The sequence below is a fragment of the Galleria mellonella genome, unplaced genomic scaffold, assembly GCF_026898425.1.
Source record: "Galleria mellonella isolate WM207_F2 unplaced genomic scaffold, CSIRO_AGI_GalMel_v1 utg36, whole genome shotgun sequence".
Classification (NCBI taxonomy): Eukaryota; Metazoa; Arthropoda; class Insecta; order Lepidoptera; family Pyralidae; genus Galleria; species Galleria mellonella.
In genome coordinates, this window is record NW_026442086.1 from 2,515,305 (window position 1) to 2,532,270 (window position 16,966).

Consider the following 16,966-nt stretch of genomic DNA (forward strand, 5'->3'; position numbering starts at 1 on the left):
GCATATATTTTATTCTCCTATTATATCGTGACGGTAAATCGTACGATATCGTGTCGTGTCAATTATTGCGCTTTATGCGCTTAATATATATTGATATTTTTAGAATTTGATTAATTATTAAAATATTCATTTATGTAAGTAATAGAATATAGATAGGCAAGTACCAATTGAAAGCAATTCCCTTTTACCCATGATGATATTGACTAACCAAAGAAAGGGCGCATCCCTAAGGCGTTCCACCAACTAAAATATTTATGTTTAAACGGTATCAAAGGAAATCCTATGTGTTTCCCTATTGATATAACCAAACTTGAGGCAGTTTCTTTTATCAGGCCCTCTTTTGTAGGTCCATTGGAATGAGCTATTAAATAAATAGCTGGTAGTCCTCACCGCAGCATATAAAAGATCGCGGCCTTTTATACAGAAGAAGGTATTGTGGATTGAAAAATAAATCGTATTTCTTTAGAACTGAACTCAATAAGTTCTGTACGCAGCCACCGGTTCGCCTCTTACGTACTTATGTAGGTAGGGTTTGCGTAAATTCTATTCATAGAAATGAAACTTTATATTATCTTATACAATTTATTTATGATATTTATAGAAAAAAAAATACAGAATTGGTAACTCAATTTATATCACATAACGAAAAAAAAAAAGTTAAGTTAAACAACAACAACAAAAATAAACCTTTAAGTTAGTGTGTATAGACAGATATCAAAATAACACAATAAAATCTTAATAATAACGGTCAAGCTCATTGGGAATGTTTGTATTCATTACAATATTCGTATATAAATTGGTAAATATATCGGTAATATAATCAGATACTCCTGACCTTCTAAACAAGTGGCCAATGAAACTATTTTTAGATACATTTACATTACATGAGATAGGATAAGACAGAACTATTCGGCGTCTTCTTCTTTCTTATGCTTGCGATAACAAAAACGTGTCTACCGACAGAATTGTTACTCACTTGTTTAAAGGGCCTGGTTTGTTATCGCGTGAGTAATTTATTATCACAGTGTTATTGGGCAAGTAAATACAGAATTTTACATTATCAAAATTAATACAATACACGTGTATCAGATGAAAACTTATACTAAAAAATGTATAAAAACTTACACTTAATACTGTAGTATGGAGCACTGAATATAATAATATTCAGTCACTGAATATTATATGTAATAAGATAAGCGAAATTCATATGTAAAACATAAGTTGTCAGTCTAATTGTGATGCTTTCATAAAATTAGTTTTAATGTCTTGATATGCGTTATTATTGGTACATACATATATAAATAGTTATATTTCACAAAAATTGTATTAAAAATCGTTTTGTTTTTTTTTTTCTACAACTGGCTCTATTTATTATCTTCCGCTTGCTTTTTTACGCTTACTATCTTTTATACCTTTGAGACAATATCTGTACGATGCACGCATAGCATTTAATACAATTTGTTTGACATTATCGCTATAAGTGTATGGTTCATAACAAGAAACTATAGTATCTATTTATCATATAGTGGTGTGAGCATAATGATTATTTTTATTAAGAAATTTTTTAATAGGATATATATATAAGAAATTAGAGAATGTACCGTTTTACATCGCCACTTTGATTGAATTTCTATCAATATAGAGCCAGTTTCTTACAATTGACATAATTATCTAGACTGATGCCTTGGTGCAGGCGTTGATATCACCGATACTCTTCACCCGCCTGTGCCGCTTCTGTTTGACGCCACTGTCGTCCACAGACTTAGCTGGCAACGGTGAGCTCACACGATGGGCATGGTCCGCTTTTTGTCCATACCTAGGAAATTCCAGTTTGTTAAGAGTTTGGTGCTGTATTTTTTTTAATGGCTGAAATTGGAATAGTAACTGTGCTTGCACTATCGGTATACGATGGTGGAGGATCAGTGATGATAGATGAGGATTAAATCAAGTCAGTTAATCCGTCGTAATGAATCTACCAGGATCTAATCATAATTGAATTCATGCTTATACCTCACTAGTGCCCCGTTAGTACTCGTATTATATATACTTTTGGCGCAGGCGAAAATAAGATCTCTTCTCCTAAGTGCTATGATTAGATCGATATAATGTACCGTATAAGTCATAAGAAAGAGATCTTCACTCTTTCTTGTGTTTTATAGGGTAGATTGTGCTTAAGATAGAATTTTATTACAAGTACATTAGAATAATATAAGATAGATCCTCCCTCCGATATATCAGGTTTTATCTCAGAACAGAGTAAAAATTCTCTAGAACCAGAGTATATGAATTAGACTAGTTATAAAAATCCAGGAAGGAAGAAATTGTGTAATGATAGGACTTTGTTACTTGCTTCTCTATGCCTACTCTGCAAGGGTGTTGGCGTAAAGATAGATATAATAATATTAATCTTATTTGATCTTGATAAAACAATTGTAAATAAGTTTGTAGAATAAAAAGAAAGGACATTTCTAAAACAAAAGTTAGGTTAATCTTTCTATTATTAGAGAAGATTGAAACGAAATATTAACAATGAACAATGTAGACCGTAGTTAAAAGGGTTATTTGAACACAAATAGAATTTGTAAATACATTCAAAATTTATATTTATAATAAGTTTACTATTGTAATCTTTTGGAGGAAACAATAAAGAGTATCTATATATCTATCTATTAATAAAATTTATGTGAGTACTTGTTGATATAAATTCTATTTTCAAGAAAACATCTAATAAAATTAATTGCTCCTTAACTTTCAACCTAGTTATTGATTTAGTTGACTGTGGTCAACATGAAATTCGGAACTGTCAATTAAATTTAGCCGAATTTCTGCTGTTTTAAAATAACAACGAGCAATGCATTAGTTGTTATTTTAATATGAATGATAGCTAGCATATACGACGATATTAAAGACTTAAAACCTGTTCTCGGGAGTGGTAATGGATAAGCAATGTCATAGCCGGCTAAGTTCATCATGTCTAACTGTCAGTCTGTACTATCCGTTATAACTTTGAAAGGCAATAATCTTCATATTCCATTAGATAGGTCGTCAGCGTCACAAATGTCGTTATATATAAAATGTAAGGATTTGAATTAACTTTGGTTTTTTTTTTTATAAAAAAGAGTATAATAATGATAAAATAAATGTTTTTTACGATATCTAGAATAACGAACAATCTCGAAATTAGAAAGTGGTAACCGTCGCCTATAAACATGAAGAGTAACATCACAGAATATACTGCAATTCCCATGTTACCTACTCTTCACGTTCGTTAATCAATCATCACACTTTGTTGATTTGCATTGATATATATATATATATATAGTATACTTATCTAGTTGTGGTAGTTGTGAGTGTTGACGTTTACGTACCTATGTGTAATTCCGGCGTTCTCCTTAATCTCATTCAGTCTTTGCAAACTGTCTCTGGTGGAAACACTGGACTGCGAATACAAACTCAATGGTGTATATATTGGCTCGTACTCTTGCAGTGTTGGCGGAGGTGCATATGTCATACTCAGTTGTGACAGTGTCCTGACTGCGATAGGAGGCGAGTATGACATTTGATATTGTTGCGTCGTCAAACTGAGTACGCTTGAGCTTTCGCTTGAGCTCGAAGGCGAAGTTCGATCGTGTTTTGGTTTGAGTGCCCCCAGTGCTCGGGTTATTGAACCCTGAAAAAAATAATTTACTGTAACACAAATTTTTGTTTTTTGTTTTCCGTGTAGATAGATAGATAGAGTAAGAATAAAATTGATCACCACTCCTTTTTATATTTTGTAAAATACTAGTGCGAGCGAAAATAAATTCTTAGAAATAAAGCTTACACCAAGCTATCTGGTTAGTGTAGTAATATAAGACGTATCCGTATTGTGATCATATAATAACAATATTTTATAACTCCCTTTAATTCCAAGGATATCACAACAACACTAAAGGAAGCATAGAATAAAGAATAATGAAATAAATATAAAAACGGATGTTTTAACAAAATTTTTCGAATTACACTAATCAGATTTTTATTATTGTACAAAGTAGTGTACTTATAATGCTTATACATATAAATGTGAAGTGGACTAAAATTACTATTATTATTATAAAATATTGTTTATGAAATTAGGTAGGCACATGTTTGAAGTAGTTCCTTCACTTTCGAGGATCTAATAGAAAATCTTAGTCAGTAGGATGTAAATACTTTCATTAATTCTATAAAGTATTCATTGGTTATGAAATATTAAATCTAATGACATATTCAAAAATATAGATATAGTACAAATAGCAAAATTCCTATATCTGAATGTTTTACTTGTGTATATGTATTATATGTTTATTGCTCATGTACCCGACTAATCGATACACTTACCCTCAAACTATGTCTTCTAGAATCACTACTAAGATCTATTCCCGGCAATCCAGTGGCGACCGATCTCGAAAATGGTCTACCCAACATTCTAATTTGGTGACCAAACATATTCCTGAAAATTATATTTACTCTTATTTTACATACGATAAAAATATGCGCAGTTTATTTGACGAAAGCCAGGCAGAGCGCTGTTTGCTTTTAGTTTGATAATAAAGTCTCTTTTTACATCAAAACTGTAATATTTCTGGCTAACATAAAAAGCTCTCATGCAACTTTTGATGTATTCAGAATTACTGTTCCATATGGAGCTCACTCATTTCAGTTCCTAACTTAAATAAAACATTTAAGTCACTATGCTTGGCATGTAGTCATGTCATATTCACAATAAGCTCTATAGCTTTGTATAGACGTGTCAAAATACAATTTATTAATATTTTTGCATAGACATCAAAAGCATGATGCACTTTGCTGGAAAATACAAAATCATGCTGATTGTGGTGATTGATAGGTATGTATGATTAGAAACAAAATAACGTGGGTACACATTGATGTTTGAACAAAGAAAAGTACTGAACATACTACGTATCTGTTTATAATATTATTTTACTTTCATATTAATGATCTTAGTGCTTTAAAAGAAAATAATACAGTACTGTTCCCTGCAATCACGCATAAATAACAATAATGATATTAATCAAAATGTTGAAACTAAACCAGACAAGCACGACATGTCAGTGGTGTGATCGAAATTATTTCGAGAAAATAAAACAATTTTAATGGAAGGAGAAATAGTGGACAGAGCCTGATTAAAGTGCGATCTAATGATGATGACAGAGAGGCATTCATGACTTATCGATAAAATGATTGTTACCGTTCTGTCTCGATGCTAGGGCGCCAAGTTAGGGATGATGGATAATAAAAGAAACTGACTCGATGTCCATTGGGCATTATCGGTTTTTATCAGGATTTATTCACATTTATATGTCAATCGATCTTGTTACAGGTGAACTAATATACAATGTTATCAACTTTACAATATGAATGTATACAAGTCAAAAACATATTTTATCTTACAGTATCGGTAAATGCTATTATTGTTATAACCCCTAAAGCTATTGTGAATGGTTCTGTTTTTATATCTAAGAATAATTATTGTGTAATGGTTTAAAATCTTTGATTACTATGTATAATTAATTTCAAAACTTGATAATATCAAAGGAATCCTTTTTGATATAAATTACGCAGGTATTAATAATGGGATATGATTCACCCCCTAAATTTAATATGAAGCATTTTATGCTTTTACGTCGATATAACTAATTGTTAGTTGTATACATTTACTAAATTTATCAAATTTATCGATTTCGAATAAACATTGATGTGACGAATCTAAACTACTGCAAATTGGAACTCTAGGGGGTTACAATGCAGAACATTGAATCTAACATTGACGAAGGCGAAGGGCACAAAAGAATGTAACTGTTCCGATCGCTACAACTTTTCGAATTTCTTTACATACAAACCACGGATTCTACAATAACTTATCAGTCTTCACTGCTCGTAAAGTTTTCAATCAAAAAATTCGACAAACGAGCGAGTCTCGACGGAAGATCCCTAAATGCCTTTTTGCAAAGAAAATATTTTGTGTAAAAATAGCAACTTTACAAACATTTCAATATAGGAAATTTTACATAGATATACAGGTTGACGAAACTGGACGCCGAATGAAGCTAATATTTATTTTTTGAATGAGAGTTTTTTAATTTTTGACGATTTATCTTTGTTTTGTGGACAACATGGATGCTCGGGCAGCCTCCACTTGCAGTTCTTCCACCTGGCAAAATATCGTATACCTGCAGGATTGCACCTCACATTATAATCAACTACAGGTTGCTCACCTACCGGGACTGTGATTCTGGTGACAACTATTCATGCAGTGCGCAAATTTTCCTTTCAATGCTCTTTATGTTTGACACTCACATAGTTTTCAGATAGTATGAGTTTATGGGTAAAGTACGTTACATTGGACAGTGCTTTGTCACCAAGACATGACAATAGTTAACATGGTTCAATAAGATCATAATTTAAGGAAATATTGAAAGATATCAAATAGAAAACATAACATTCATCATCAACAGGCTCTAGTTTAATATTTACTTTACACTGAATATTTAGATGATGCAAATATTATGTCTCCTTTGGATACCTATAAAATGGATATGTACAATATCAATACTTACCTCGCAGGAATTACAAGAGCGTCAAATTCAGCTACCAAATGTCTCCTTATAATACTTTTGGATGGCGGTATTCCGAGAGCAGTTGCCATGGTTTCTCCAGTAAATGAAGGTTCTAATACAACTAGCCCACCATGTACTCCGCTGTCTGTTAGGAATAGAGTTTGATCGTTAATAATATTTTGATTTACTATTAGTTAAAGTTTATCTATTTCTTTTTGAATTAGTAAAATATCATGATCATCATAATCTTAGTCTGTTTGTATCCATTGGTCATCTTCGGCCTTCCCCAATGTCTACTACCATATACTACGTTTTTTATATCAGCTGTTTTATAGCACAATATAATAATAATATTATTATTAACAACTTAAAACTCACCTTTAAGATTATCAGCAAATTCCCCTAAGTCAATATTATGTGCCCATCGCATGAACCTCTGGTTTGTCCAAACTAAAGGATCTGCGTCGACGTTCTCGCACTGATGGCGTCTCACTGCTAAAGCCTACAACAACAGTTCACAGATGTAACTAAGATTGATTTCACTCGGCCAGAAGTAATTTATTACGTTCAGAATAAGGAAGTAATAATAAGAGATATTGTTGGCCAAATTTGGATTCAACGACGAATTCGAAGGAGTGTACCGGGATGATTAATGGGTAAACATTATAGGGGTCACAGCAATACGATACGAAACATTTTGTAGCGGCTCACTGGATAATCGTTTATTTGTTTCTGTCTTATCTTTAGGGCCTTTATCGCAGAGAAAAGGAAAATATTTTTTGTTTTAGAGATTATCTTATTTAATATAAAACGCGAAGGAATCTACTGTACCGTGGAGTATCCTTATTGAGTTGTATTGGCATTTATAATCGTTATCTGTCGAATAGGCAGTGAGTTATATTGTTTTATTAAATTGAAGGGACGTGGTTGTTAACTACAGATAGGTTGGGTTAGATGTTTTTTAAGACTACGATACATACATATAATGATTTTTATTGTAGTCTATTTTTTTATTTTATTGTAGTGTAGCGTTAATAGGTTGATATAATGATAATAAAAATTATCTATGAATAAAAATAAAGAAATAACGAAGAATTAAAATAAATTAACTAGTACTCCCTATCAACTTGTTCGCATTAACGAACAAGTAACTAATTAATCGAGTAAGATTAAAAAAATTGTTTAAATCCATTCAGCTCCTTATATGTTTTCGAAATATTTTATGTTCGTAGCCAATACTTATTATTAGTATACAAATATTCTTATGAAACAACTTACTTGTCTGTCGTATTTCATTATCCTAAGCAAGTGAATGCCATGGACAATGGAAGCCTGATGGAATTTCCTTGTTACGCCTAGATATTTCTCTAATTCTTTCTTGCTAATTGTATCCAGCATTCGAGCATCCACCAAATTCGCCAAAAATGATTCCGCGTACTGTTATAAACATAAATCATTACTAGATAAATAGGTATAATATGCGTTTAATAATCTTCTAAATATTTTTTTTAAAAGTGAAATATTATGTCTGTGATTTATTTGTGTACTTATGAATAGATAAGTGTAAAAAGATTCTTACTTGGGCACATTTTACTTTAAATAAACACTAAAATTTTACAACCCGAGAATTTCAAATAACAAAGTTCCAAGCTTTTTCTGAGCATCAAAGTAAACTAAAATATTTACTTGTGAAACATACCTGCGACAATCCTAAATCTGGCAACCATTCAGCGGCGACCCAAGCATGCGTCAACTGGCCTATACTCGGATTCCTCACGAGATCAGGCCTTCTTCGTTCTTCTATCGCTAGCCTCAATTTCTTGCGGTGCATCGGCTGCGTGATGCCCAGTCCCACTTCCAAATCAGCGTCCGACAACTCGAGCAGAACCTGCCCATTCAAAGCACGGATCTAGAACCAACCAAAACACAATATTTGACGCTACTATTGCGTCAATTTCACTACTACTTTAAATATTGTATTATCAAGCGAGCGTTTAATTTCACATAATTGTATTTGTGCATTGAATTGAACGTTCCATTCAATTTATTTCATTAAATCAGGAACTAATTGAAATTTTTGTTAATGACAGCATTTATCATGTGAATTATAGATGCCTGAAATTAATAAGGGGCCGCGCGAATGAGCAGGTACCTAGTGATAAATCGGAGAGCAACGTGTTTTGAATAAACAAATATAGCTATGAATTTATCAAGGGATTCTGTATTGGGACTTAATTTCCATGCAAATCTAATAAAACGAGAGTATTTCGTGTAATGAATGGATATGGGATAATGAAAATGGATTTTTTGGTTCCATTCGTTACATACAGGAAGATAAGCCGCATTGTGTTAGACGGGGATTACGACCCGTATAAAAATGAAAACGTCAATTTTTCTCATTTTTATATTATACGCGTTACGTTAATTTAAAATATAACCTCAAAACTGTGACCTTTCGTTTTCAATGTTTATCTGAATAATGGACTCCGAGATTAAAAACTCATTCGTGTTTTCTGGATTACAAAGGGTAATTAGATTCATACTCGTATACGAGTATGTACTTATTATTAAGCAGCCATCACATTATTTTTCAGTCTTAATAAAGAATTGCATATAATATTGTAAATATCAGTATAGATTGGCTGTAGTATTAAACTGTCTGGTGGTAAGTATAAAGAAGGTAGGACTTTACAATAATGGCTTAGGTTGGTTCTCGTTTCAAGCTAATAATTGGTTAGTAGCACTGATATCTATACAAAAACCCAAAATTTACATAAAAAAAGAAGACTTAAAACTGTATAGAATCGAAATAAATCAATATACCGTAGTACAAGAGTGAAGTTAAATACTTCTAATGACATTTTTTAGTGTATAATGTTATATCTTGGGTTTTTGTACTCGTATATACAAGGTGTAACAGAATAAACGCAATTCTTTGCGTTTAAATTTAAATACTTAAATTGTAATTTTCTTTTTATACCTGTTAAAAAATTATCTTTTTTTGTTGTTTTACGTAATAGTTGACCTAATTTAAACAAAATAAATTATTTTATATGTAGTTTCAATAAAAAATGTATGCAAATTATGCGAATTTTTAAGTCTTATAACATTATAGTAAGGTTTATTTTCTTATGACTGGATTTTTTAGAATACGATGATGTATATAATATACGATGTATATAATGATGCCCATAATTTATGAAAAAATATGCATTCATAATTTATAAAAAATAAAAATTTAAAATATAAATAATTATATTCCAATATTTATTGAGTATAGAATAGTGGACAATTACTTCAGTAAATTATATCTATTGTAAGTCTAGTTTTATTTCACAGTGTTGTTAGTTCGTTTTACAATTTGAGAGATTGCGTATATTCTCTTACACCTATGTTACACGTTATACTTGCATAATACGAATATGGGATGGTTCAATTGAACTTAATGAAAAATTAACCAAGTTATGTTGACATTGAGATCAAGATTTTTCTAAAGTTATCAACAAAATAACAAATTAAAATATTAGGTTACGAAACCTAACATTTGTTTTGATGAAATTACTGATTTAAATCTATTAGAAAATTAGTTCAAATTGGTCCACAGAACAAACATTTCACTCTAGTATCAAATTTAAATCTAAATTGTAGAGATAAATTTAGAGAAATGGCGCCTCCGAGCCCTATTATCAGAGAAACACTCTCTAAATTAAATTAGTAACAAGTCGAAACGTTCGATTCGATTTTTAATTGTGTTGCTATTTGTGTACATCAGTAGACTATATATCTATAGTCGAGGCAATTTTTCTTTTTTTTATATTTTCATTAAGTTCTATTGAATTATACTATAATTATCTGTGAGGTTAGTTTGTGGTTAGTAGTAAACATGGGAAATATAGATACTGATCTGATATCTATATATTGGGTTATTCAATACATTGATGGCAGATAAAAGGTATCACCCATTTCGATATCGCCCATATCAGTCAGTTATCTATTTTCAAATATGTTAAAAGTCTCTTATTCAATATTCTTTTTTGAATAATACACTTTTAACATATTCGTTATTGGACCAGTATATAGATATTGTAACTAAAATATATAGATAATATTAGCCACTCCTATTTATTGTTATCGTGTGACATACCTTTCCACTCTTGACGTTGTCGGCGACAGCGGCAGCGTATTGCGGCATGCCGAGCGCGAGCTCCAGCCACGCTATGATCGCGGGCGCGCGCCACCGCGCCAGCGGCAGCGAGGCCGCTTCACGCAGCGCTGCCTCGCTGCCGAGGGGTGACCACGCACGGGTCGTGCTCCCTGTACCGGCGTATACTGGTTCTGGGAGGTGGGCGTAAAGGGGAGATAGGTTAATGCTAAATTATTAATAAGTTGAAATGCTGTAACTGAGAACACACAACCCGGATAACAAGGAGATGTGAGCTTGATCACTATCAATGATTAAGTCGTTGGAGATATTTTCTTAATTTTCAAGTATAAAAGTTTCTACTTTTATATAAAATTTATATTTATTATTTTTTAGTATATATCAACTTTTTATATTATATATCTTTTATATTATATATTACTAGCCAATTTGTTCATAAGAGGAATATTCATCTGATATGCAAATTGTATTATAATTATATTATATTGTTTTTAAAATTTGAAATAAAACAATTGTCGGACATAATAAATACAATATGTTCATTAAATTCCAGATATCCAGCATCGTATATTTCATTATATCAGCCGTTTACTGTCCACTGCTGAACATAGGTCTCGCTGAAAATAGCGGTTTTGCCACTATTTGTAACGCTTGGCAAGCGGATTGGCAACCGCAGTTAGACTTTGGAGATGTTTTAAGAGGAACGTTGCTGCCCATCTCTCGACCTTTAAGTTCCCTCAGTCGCCTCTTACGACATCCACAGGAAAGGAAGGGATGGCCGAAGCCTCTTCCTTCCTTGGGGGTTTTATCAGTAGTGTCACGTTTGGCAGGCAGATTAGTAACCGCAGTTAGGATTTGAAGACGTTTTTAGAGGGACGCTGCTACTCATCCCTCGACCTCTCTTAGTCGCCTCTTACGATGCCCACAGGAGAGGAAGGGGTGGCCTATTCTATGCTGGGAATACACGTCAATATTTTTTATATAAAATGTAAATATTAGGGTCTGATTTCGATTGTAAAAATAATGGCATGAAAGTAATTTCTCAATAAAGTTTCATATGTCCAGCTAGTGAAAGTTTCGAAATAACTTACAGGAGTAGTGGTCATTATATGAAACTAGTTTACACAATAAGTGTAAATTAGCTAGTTTTATGCATGGTTCATGAAGTTACAGTATCACAATGTAAATCCAGCTTTAACAAAGACACGCCTAAAAAGTTTATGAGTAAAATATAGTAAAGTTTTGAATATATTAAAAGCATTCATACTGAAACTTAAGAAAATGTGGCAGCGTTGGAATTATTTAATTCCAACACAATTAAACGATTTTCAGTACTGCTGCTTGATTTATTTCAAAAATGCTGTGTTAGTGACAACTGAAATATTAATTCTGCAATAACATTTTTATAAAAGTGTTAATGAAAAATTAATTTTGATGGTAAAAGGGTATTTTTAAAATTTCAGATGAAAAATATAAACTAAAAGCAAAGTATTATTTTTAATGTTAATTTTGTAACAATGTCTATATGGAACAGAAATTTTATTAACTTAATTGTTTTTTTTTCTAAATAATGAACATATATATTATAAAATTACCTAAAAATACGAAAAATATTACTTATTTAAAATTATTAAATTATTATTGAAAGTTTACAGATTTGTTTGTTCATTCACAGGTTTGTTTGAATCGAAGCATTTGGCGTTCCATTGTTTCTGCCTACCCTAATGGGAGACCGGCGTGATAGATATGTGTGTATGTATGTAAGTTCACAGACAATTGCGATGTTGCAACATTTCGGTTAATTTTGGTATGAACAGCCTTAATCCTCACCACTCTCGTGTCCGCTGACGACAGCGCTGCCAGACTTAGTGCGGTGCCGGCTCCGTGCGAACACGCGCGATATGGAGCCCCACGCGGAGCCGCGGCCCCGGCCGCCCTTGCCGGCCCCGCGCGCTCTCAGCCCCCCCACTAGCGCCGCCTCGCACTCGCCCGGACTCGACAGCTGCTCCACTGACCTGCTTACGTTTAATATTCGTGTATAAGAGACTTTTTTTGTTACAAATAACGAAAACTTTGAAGAAATTAATATTGCGTTGAAAGCTTTTGTAATAGGAATCAATTATTAGGCAGTTTCCTTTAAGAACAAACGAATGATAAATCTTGATATCTATCTACACGCGAAGTCCCGTCTCAAGTCTATAAAAAATACTAAATTTGATTCAGATAAATATTAAATATATCCAAAATTAATATATTTTTGTAATAACAACTTATGTTTATTACAAATATTTTTCATTTCAGCGACAATTTCCAGAAATTTACTTCATATATAATACGAACAATTCCTTGCACAAACTTTATATTCTGTTTGAAGGTAACAGATGTGGAAGTACATATTTCTAAATTTAAGGTACAACTTGTCTACGCACACATAAATGGAATAAATATATGTTTCTAAGTTTTTAATTGAAGAACTCTCACATAAAGTTTAGCCCCCATTTTAGCCCACTGATGAATGCGCTGATTTTAACTTATAATTAATTCTTAGCAATTTAACAAGATAAGATACATAATCATTAAGAGGTAAGTCTTAACTGATTGACAATATCTTTATTATATTGCAATAGATATACAACCAAATTTGAATTCATTAACTACCTTTCAAAGGTGCATTACGAAACAACATTTTCGAAGCGTTCAATTGTCAAAGTAGTATGGGAGGCTAAATTTTTTTTCGTCGTATATAACTTATGTTACTTTGGGAATATTCAGTTTCAATTTTACAATACTTCCTTGACCTTTCAAGGAATAAAAAAGAGGAAATACGAAGGATTAAAATTTCTTCCTGTCCCTAAATAAGTATACAAGGCATATAATTATTATATATAGCGTTGTACATATAATTTCTATACAAACCTTGATAGTGAGCCGGCGTCGATGGATCGCGTGAACGGCGAAGCACTATTATGTGGCGACAGGGTCGGACTGCAATCCCGGGGCGTGCTTACTACAATAAAATTATCCACTGATAACACGATCTATTGCAATTGAATTTCAAAATTGATCTTAATAAAGTCTATATTATTTTTTATCAAGTAGTTTTTACTACATACAGTACATTACTGCGAAAATATAAATTCGTCTAGGTATTTTTTTGACTTACAATTACAATTTTTAATTTCGTCTGTACACATTATTATAGTAAAAAAAAGGCAATGAAAACGTTTGATCTATAAAATGTATTGTTGTTATTTCTTGCTATTTTTTCTCGACAAAACAGAATTTCAGCCCAAATATTTTAATTATACTTATTAACCAAAGAAAAACAGATAATCTATCTCTTTGATCATCTATATTTTTTTTTCTTAATCACTTGTGTCTGTTGACTTTCTACAAGACATAATATCGTCACTATTTATTGTATTACATTTTCTTTCTTTACCTATTGTACTTCACTATATTTATTGTATTTATTGATGTAGGATCTCAAATTGAGAACATTTCTTCTCTATGGTGTGTTAATTCTATCAGATTTAGTAAGTAAACTAAAGATCCTGTAAGCCCACTGATTGGTATTTCAGCTTGCTAATTTCAAGCAGTGAAGCTTTGATTACAGCACATATAATGGCTAGTGGCTGATGGTGTGTGCTACTATTAAAGATCAATTTAAAGCTTGTGTCTAAACATTCCACATTTAAAATAATAAAATAAATCAATAGGTATCATGAAACCGTATACTGTTTTTTCTTAGGTGGATAATATTGTCTTGCGAAGCGTTCCATAAATATTATCTTAATGTTATAGGTACTACCTACTACTAATATATAAAAATAAATTTAATATTGAACATATTGAAATATATCCAAGTCGAGACCGTCATTGAGAGGTATAAACGACGCAATCTGATCGTTAAGCAGGGCTTTCGCTGTAATAAAACGGTTGTCGCGTAATCGGAAATTTTTACTGCTCTGTTTTTTTTTTTACGTTATATATTTTGTGATAAGAGCGAAATGGTGAACCTTCTAATAATTAAACCGATAGGATTTTCCGAGTAAAGTGCTTACCTCGAAAAATTGCTTTGTTGCCTTCGTAGAAAAGGTAGAAATAATTTTCTTTTGTGTTTACTTTACGCCAAATAAAGAGAATTTGTTTGATAAATTTGACTAAAAATAATTATTTCTATTACTTAGTTCGTATCTGTTTTCTATACGAATGATTTTTCCGTTACCAATTCAGATATAATACAGTTCAATCCACTTATTACATCATTTTCTGTTTTAGCTTCTGGACTTTTTGTTGAATTATAACTGAATAATTTATCAACTTGATACTAATAATAATAATAGTATCGATAATGCGCGTGTAACATCCTTGGTGTTATAGACGTCCATAGGCTACGGTATCGTTTACCACCAGACAGGTCGTATGTTTGTTTGCCATTATAGTTGTATAAAAAAATCTAGTTAGAATAACGACAATCGAGAAATAGGAGTAGTCTTGTAACATGCACATAAATAAAAAAGAAAATAATATACAATATAAAGAAAAACATGTAAAGATTTGGCTTTAAAACCTTTAGATTTGGATTTTTAAAACCTTTCCATTCGGTTTATTTTGTACGCGACGAGTGTTATAGTGTTTTACATTGCTTTACGTTCCGATGGTTGCTGGTTCTATTCCCGTACACAGGCGCTTGTATATATGAATATATTTGTTTGTTTTGGTGTTATCTATGTATCATCATATCAGCCTTTATCTGTCCATTACTGAACATAAGCCTGCCCCTTGGGAGGTTTTGCCAGTAGTTACCACGCTTGGCAGGTGGATTGGCAACCGCAGTCAAGCTTTAGAGATGTTTTAAGAGGGACACTGCTGCCCATCCCTCGCCCTCCCTTAGTCGGCTCTTACGACACTTACAGGATAATAAGGGTTAGCCTATTCTACGCTAGGACCACACGGTTTTCTATGTATATTAAGTAGTTGTTTGAATAGAATAAAAAGTATGTAAATATATATATCAATTATTTAGACTCATAGTATAAGTTCTGATTAATTACAGTACAGAAAATATAATAGTAAGTTTTGGGACTAGACCGCGCAATGTGTAATTATTTATTTAAATAAAATAAGTTATGATCAGTGCAGACGTGAGACATTTTGTTGCGAAAATTTTTTTCCCATTTATTTATTTACACAGTTTCTCATTTTCCCACACTGTTAATAAAACGAAAGACAGTACTTGGTAGATCTTTTAGTTCCGTCAAAATTGTATGCTACAAGGCAAACAAGTAAACGGTTTATACAAAGAGAAGTTGAAATTAAATGAAATTTATGAAAAAAAAAGTAATTTCAATGCCTTACAGTAGTATCTTGTAATATTAACCCTTTCCACTCCAAGCCTTTTTTTTTCTTTTTATTCCACCAGCTCTACGCTAAGATTGCGTTTTTTTTAACTTTTAGGGGTGATTTCGTATTTTGTAAATAAACTTGATTTTTTCTTATATGATAAACTTTATTTTATAAGTAATTACAGGATACTATACTATAATTCTTAATTCTGATCTTTATAATCCCTTTTGGTAAGGTACAAAATCAATGTCGAGTGTCATTCGACATTGGATTGGAAAGGGTTAATCTTATAAAGTGTTATAAATAGGAACAGTAATAATTATGGTTTAGGTTAGTATAACAACGTTTGATTCTTTTGGCTACAGTCATCATTTGCTCAGGTCTTAATATTGAATAATGATAATAGTTTAAAATTAGTACGTTACATTGATAAAGGTGGTGGGCAGATGATACGAGCGATGCTGCATCTGTATCGTAAGCGTCTAGGGTCGGAGGCGCGCCTTCCGCTGTGGAGTCAGATAAGTTCCCACCGCACACAGAGGTGGCGCCACCGTCGCTGCTGCCTGTTACTGACACATTTTATCTGGTTACCATTTTGTGTTACTATGGCACACGCATGAAGGAATGTTAACAAAGGAGATTGTTAGATTATGTATTTTGTTTTTGTATTTTTGTTTTTTTATTTGTGCTTTTTTTTTATTTTTATTCATTTGTCTCTTTTGCTGTGTATTACGTGTATGTTTTTTTTTTATTGTAATTTGTGTGCTGTAAGTAATGCAAATAAATTGTCTATCTATCTATCTATAAGTGTAATAAAAATATATAAAAGACGAGTGTTCTATTATATATAGTTTAC

At 32.0% G+C, this 16,966-nt stretch overlaps 1 protein-coding gene across 10 annotated transcripts in view; it reads right to left on the minus strand.

Annotated features, from left to right (window-relative positions):
- Positions 1–530: 530 nt before the first annotated feature.
- Positions 531–16,966, minus strand: part of LOC113519321 (kazrin) — a 133,274-nt gene continuing 116,838 nt past the window's right edge. For 5 of the 10 annotated variants that reach the window (XM_052897343.1, XM_052897344.1, XM_052897346.1 and 2 more), the window contains 11 exons: positions 16,536–16,679; positions 13,678–13,768; positions 12,592–12,776; positions 10,744–10,934; positions 8,299–8,508; positions 7,878–8,036; positions 6,978–7,101; positions 6,600–6,744; positions 4,360–4,471; positions 3,369–3,670; positions 531–1,816 (listed from right to left, as the gene is read on the minus strand). In XM_052897343.1, the coding sequence (XP_052753303.1) occupies positions 1,672–1,816; positions 3,369–3,670; positions 4,360–4,471; positions 6,600–6,744; positions 6,978–7,101; positions 7,878–8,036; positions 8,299–8,508; positions 10,744–10,934; positions 12,592–12,776; positions 13,678–13,768; positions 16,536–16,679 (1,808 nt within the window). In that variant the 3' untranslated portion in view covers positions 531–1,671. Of the gene's footprint in view, positions 1,817–3,368; positions 3,671–4,359; positions 4,472–5,295; positions 6,213–6,599; positions 6,745–6,977; positions 7,102–7,877; positions 8,037–8,298; positions 8,509–10,743; positions 10,935–12,591; positions 12,777–13,677; positions 13,769–16,535; positions 16,680–16,966 lie in introns of those variants that run through there. The other 5 variants (XM_052897347.1, XM_052897348.1, XM_052897351.1 and 2 more) reach the window with 5 other exon arrangements.